Here is a 5,713-nt window from a genome sequence, read left to right on the forward strand (position 1 = left end):
AATTTTTATAAGATTTTTAAGCATTTGCTAAAAAAAAAAAAAACCAAAACGTACAAGATTGAGAATTAAATAATGAATTGTGGAAAAGCATTTCTATTATACGACAAAAGATTAGTTTCCCAAATTGGTAAGAGAAAAAAACATCCAGGTAGAAATGTAGGCAATGGACTCAAATATGCAATTCATTTTAAAAGGAATATAAAGTCAATACTAAATCTGCAAAGACACTCAGCATCAGTGAACATAAGAATAAGGGTGAATTGCTTGTCAGATTGACCAAGATTTAAACAACAAAACCATTGATTATACCCAAGATTTATAACGATATGAGAGAATAAGTATGCTCAAATGTTGAAAATGTAAATTACTAGTATTCTGGCAATATGTACCAAAGTCAAAATTGTGAGTACACGTTGGTCTAGAAATTCTGCTGATAAAACTATAAACCAAGGAGACAGGATAAAGTTATGTATATATGAGAAAAGACCTGTGAGCATTATTTATAATGTAAAATGGAAATGATCCTGCATTTATCCACTGAATTTAATTATGATATATTCATATAATGAAATACCATACTATCATCAAAACAATAATATATGTATACATGAAAAAGCTTTTACTAGTGAAACAGCAGGCTTACAAGAATGGGTATATTACAATCCCATTCAAAGGAAACTATCCGGTTTAGACTTAAAAACTGGCCGATACCACCGTGACCTGTTCTCCGGGTAGCGGTCTAGTGCACGTTTTGTCCATCACGGTCGGCAGGTAGCAGTTAGACCGCTTTGCGATGTGAGTGGCTCTTACAACACCTGTTGACAATGCCTCTTTCTCCTTTCACAGTCCTCCTCCCAGTCCGTCAGGGACACTGACCGTCACTTCTGGGCATGCCCAATACCAGTCTGTCCCAGTCTATGAGATGAAGTTCCCAGATCTGTGTGTGTACTGAGTGGCTCGGGAAGACCTCAGCATCGGATTTTAAAGCCTAAAAATTAAGGTCAGGCTGTTTTCAGGGATTGCTTAATGCGTAGTAACGTACTTCTTGAAGATAACAATGGACCTTATCTTTAACCAAATGCTCGGCATACCATATTAGAAATTTTGAAACATTATATGATTTAGAGTACTTTTGAAGATAGATTTATGCCATGTTAATTTCTTTTGTGGTTCCTGTTGGCTTTGAAGGTGAACATGTATTGGTATCACGTTATTTCATTGTCAAACAGTGTATTTCAAACTTCTCACAACTATGTAATTGTTTTTAAAAAATTAGGCCTTCCAAGGATTGAAGATGTATGAAATGTCCAATGTATTTCTTAAACATCTACACAACTGCTCAGAAGTAGAATTGCTTTTGTATTTGGTTGTCTGCAAAAGCAAAAACGTCCAAGTATATTCTGATCCTGGGGCTGCAAAACTAACTGCTCTGTGGCTTTTCGTCCCCATGTTCTAGATGTTGTGAGAGGCACCCCTCGATTTGTCTACTGTGATAATATGTGATAGACATTCCTCCGCTTATTTATGGTATGACATTTACTGAATAATATTCCTAGAATATGACCCTAAAATCGCCATACTTTCAAGTGTCTAGTTCTTGTAATACCATATTTTCTGCCAAGAGTTTAACCATTCTACTTGAGAGGCTTATAGGTTCCTCTTGGAATACTGAACTGTGCAATATTTTTTACATCGTAAGATGTATTAGTTTACAGACTTTGCTTTGAAATATTAGTGGTATTTTGCTGTGGCTCCATTAATTAAATGACTATATATTTAGTATAGAAAAAAGACATTTAAAACAGCTACTAGTTCACCTGTGAAGAGTGTACATTTTGATTTTTATTAAGAGCACATTGGTTTGCCGTTCCATGTTGTGCATTGTTTTAAATCTTCATAGTCAGAAAATTACAAAAATGGAATTTTTATTTGTGAAATTCGAACTGTAACTTGTATGCATCTCTGTTTAGGATTTGTCATATGACATTTGAAAAGGGTGCCTGTGGTTTAGCGATCAGCTGTGCTAAGTATTGTCATTGTAAGCTTCTGATTTAAGCCACCAAGATTACATGTACTGACACTCTATACATGCTGACAGACCCTTAGTGTTTTCTGAAAATTACGTACATTTTGGTGAATTCCATTATATGGCAAAATGAGCAGCTTTCTTCGCAGCTCTTATTCTCGTGGGTGTTTTTATAAAATAACCTGTTTATCATTCTACCTTTCCAGATTTTATTTTTTTTACCTAAAAAATGTACATATCAAAAATTGTAGCTCAAAAAACAATTCAGTTCTTAGTTTTTGTTTAAAAAATCGCAGGGAAGAAAGGCATGTTAATAACTTTCTGTTAGTTGGGCACCTGTAGTAGAAACAAAAAAGTAAGGAAGCCTACTAGACATTTTTTGAGTATTTAAACCAAAGTGCAGCATCTGGAAACATCGCGCAAAAGATCCTAGTTACTTAAACCTATAAAATGATACGCAAACATCCTGGGCGCTTTATTAACTGTAGATGACGAAGAACTTGTTCTCAGAGTCATAGTGCAGTCACCACTCGGGTCAGATGGCCCTGTTGCAGCCGTCACTGTAACTTTGTCTCAAGATCAGCTAAAATGTTTCACCATTTAATAGGCTAATTTTTATGTTTTTTTATTTTCCTTTTTTCATCTGTATTTTTAAAGGATATTGATTTTTGACTGCATTTTAAAAAATCAAAGCAGGGGGACATGCAGAAACAATCATCATCCACTTGGATGTCATTTTATAGATTAACACTGTGTGCTTTTGTATGAACAAATATCTAATTTAATAGAATAAGAAAAGATATATATTCGTTTGCACTCATGCAGAACAAACTTTGCTCTATAAAATGTCATGTTTCTCTGTGATTTATAAATGCACGTATTGCATGTAAAGGGAAATCATTTCAGTTAATGTTTATCACTCCTTTGTATCGGTCTGTTTGTAAACTGTTGATTTGGGTTTTGTGGGGTTTTTCTTGTCGCCGTGTGTAAGGCACAGTAGACTTCTGCATGTCCTAGGTTACGGAAGTGGCCTTGTCACCAGCGATGCCCGAGGAAAGGCTCTCTTCTCCGGCTCGTCCCTCCGCGCAGCCGGCAGAAGGGCCAGCAGGGTCGCTGTGCTGTGCTAAGCAGTTTGCAGACGGAGAGGTTAGGATCTGTCGAAGCTCACTGTATTGCTGTATTTTTGTAGATATTTAAAACTCGTAATAAACTGTTAATCACTCTCTTTTCGCTGTATGTAGTTGCTTATATCATTTTTTCCCTTGACATTGAATAGTTAGCGTTTAAATATTCCTCTTATACTTGTGTCGTCCTCGACTGCTTATATAGAGTTTAATTGTTGAGGGAGCTAGCCTGCACACACACACTCGCACACTCACACACTCACACACTCACACACTTCCTTGATGCTTCCGAATGCATCATCTTTTGGAATAATACTACACTTTACCAGCAATTAACTTCCCCTCTTCAAAATATTTCTCTCCTTCTGTCTGAAAATGGAACTAACTTATCTAATTCATGCCGATATATGTAATAAATGTAATGAAGTGAGCTTTTTGCAATGTAAAAATTCACTGTGCAGTTAATTCATATATAAGCAATAAAACAATCAAAATACTTCTGTATAAGTACATTTTTATAATAGCCATTACTCTTAGTTACCTTTATTAAATTTAATGCTTTGCTTTAGTTAAAAGTGGAAAATTCTAGTGAAAATCAGGGTGCCTAGTGGATCCACCCTCACGTACACGGATGTCAGAGGAGTGACCGTCAGTCCTGCTGAGAGAGAGCTCAGACGAGGCCCCGGGGTGACCGGGGTGACCTCGCGACGGCACAGGTGCCACCTCTGGCTCAGTCGTAACGTTTGCCTCCGGCCCCCTCTCCTGGCTGTACACAGTACGCGAAGCCTCTCCCTGAAGCAGTGGTGACTCTCCACCCTGGTTTGCTCGCCGCAGCACGCGTCGGCTTTGGGCAGCGTAGCAGGGCAGTGAGGAGCATGGGCTCCGGGTTCAAGTCCAGCCCTCCCCCTTCCTGGTCGAGGGGCCTCAGGCAAGTGACTAAACTGTGAGCTTTGTAGTCTTTATCTGTACCGGGTGGAGAGTAAATTCCGCCCTCAGAGGTAGTTCCTGGGGAATGAGCCAGTCACTTAGCAGAGGTCCACGGTGCCCTGCCCCCATGGCGCAGAGCGAGCATTTGACCTTTGTTCACAAGTGTTTGCGGTCCTCGAGGTCACGCTGCTGGGACCGGGGCAGCCTGGTGGCTGTCCCTGTGCAGGCCAGTCCCTCCACGGCTCCGAACCTGTTTCTTTAGGCAGGTATATCGTGAGCAGTCTGTGATTCACTATCTCATGCTTTCTTTCTAACTCTTCCCTTGCTGGATCATGTTACCTGGTCTCTCATCCAACAAATTACTGATCTCAAGTACTGAGTTGAGATGAATGAAAAAGCAGGAAAAGTAGCGGGGCACTCTGCCTCTGACTTGCTGTTTGCCCTTCACCTGCCCTTCGAGTCAGAGGCAGCACGTGACGCGGGCGCCGCCGTGGCCGGGTTCTCCTAAAGCCGAAGACAGGCTTCCGTTCGGGATCACCCTGGGTCACCCTGGGGCGGGAGGGGAAGGAGCAGAAGCCGACTGCTAACCGGTAGGACGTATTCATGGATAGGCCATCGCTGGGTGATGCGCAATGCATTCCACGGGGCAGTCTAGGGCGTCTCGTGGGATACTTTGCGAGCCGTCCACCCGGTGACGGAAGTCAGGGGAACGACGGGCACCCTTCAGCTTCTGCTCCTGCTCGAGGCCCTGTTGGCATTAACTCCCCCATGTGTCCAGATCGTGCGTGCTTGGGTGCTGAGCCCGCCTCTGCCAGGAGGCGGGAAGCGCGGGAGCACAGAGGACGGGCCTCGTCTGATCCGACCTCCCTGACCGAGGCGGGGCGGAGTGTGCGTGGAGCTAGTCACCACAGGCGACGTGGAGCCGGGCAGAGGACGTCCTCTGTAGCACCGGCGAGTCAGATACTGAACGACACGACAGTCCGGGAGCATCAGATTTAGTTCATCTTGTTTGGTGAGGGAGGGATTTGTAAAGACGGGAGGTTTGAGGGCACCTGGCGGCATACTGCCTCCCGCTGGCGCACGGTAAAACCTCAGCGGCTAGTGGGCGGGAGGGCGGGTATGGCTGCGGGCGTTACAGTTACCATGATATTGATCTGCGTGTGTCAGTGGGAGTCTGCATTCCCTAACCTGCCAGCCCCTGGGATAAACCCTAATTTAAAAACAAAATACAAGTCCAGGACCCAAGGCAGGGTGAGCAGTGACTCTTCATGCCGGGGGGCTGTGGCTCATGGCCCCTCTCTTAATCGCTAGAATGACCAGTGCACACGCCAAACGAGCGAGCATCGCAGTCCTTGGCTCACGTCTTTGGGGGGTGACCGGCGCCCCAGAGGTGGTCTCGTAGGACCGCCCGCATGCGCTTCCGGAGGCGGGGCGTGGGGCCGGTTTCCCCCACCGTCATCTCGCCTCCGCGCTGTGCGCGCGTGCGTGTCTGCAACCTCCCTTCAAGACAGGAGCCCGGGAGAGGTTGGCTGGAACATTTATTGAACTTGCACAGCGCGCGCTACAGCGAGTGGGGACCGCACCCCGGCTGCCTTCTCCGCGCGCACGTGGGCGGCGTCCCCGTGAGCCCCTCTCC

The 5,713-nt window shown here is 44.2% G+C and overlaps 1 protein-coding gene across 2 annotated transcripts in view; it reads left to right on the top strand.

Moving 5' to 3' along the window:
- Positions 1-3,646, top strand: part of EFR3A (EFR3 homolog A) — a 70,358-nt gene extending 66,712 nt beyond the window's left edge. For both annotated transcript variants that reach the window (XM_016133072.2, XM_016133071.2), the window contains exon 23: positions 847-3,646. In XM_016133072.2, coding sequence (XP_015988558.2) covers positions 847-952 — 106 coding nt within the window. In that variant the 3' untranslated portion in view covers positions 953-3,646. The remainder of the gene's footprint in view (positions 1-846) is intronic.
- The last annotated feature ends 2,067 nt before the right edge of the window (positions 3,647-5,713 follow it).

The sequence above is a fragment of the Rousettus aegyptiacus genome, unplaced genomic scaffold, assembly GCF_014176215.1.
Source record: "Rousettus aegyptiacus isolate mRouAeg1 unplaced genomic scaffold, mRouAeg1.p scaffold_m13_p_15, whole genome shotgun sequence".
NCBI lineage: Eukaryota > Metazoa > Chordata > Mammalia > Chiroptera > Pteropodidae > Rousettus > Rousettus aegyptiacus.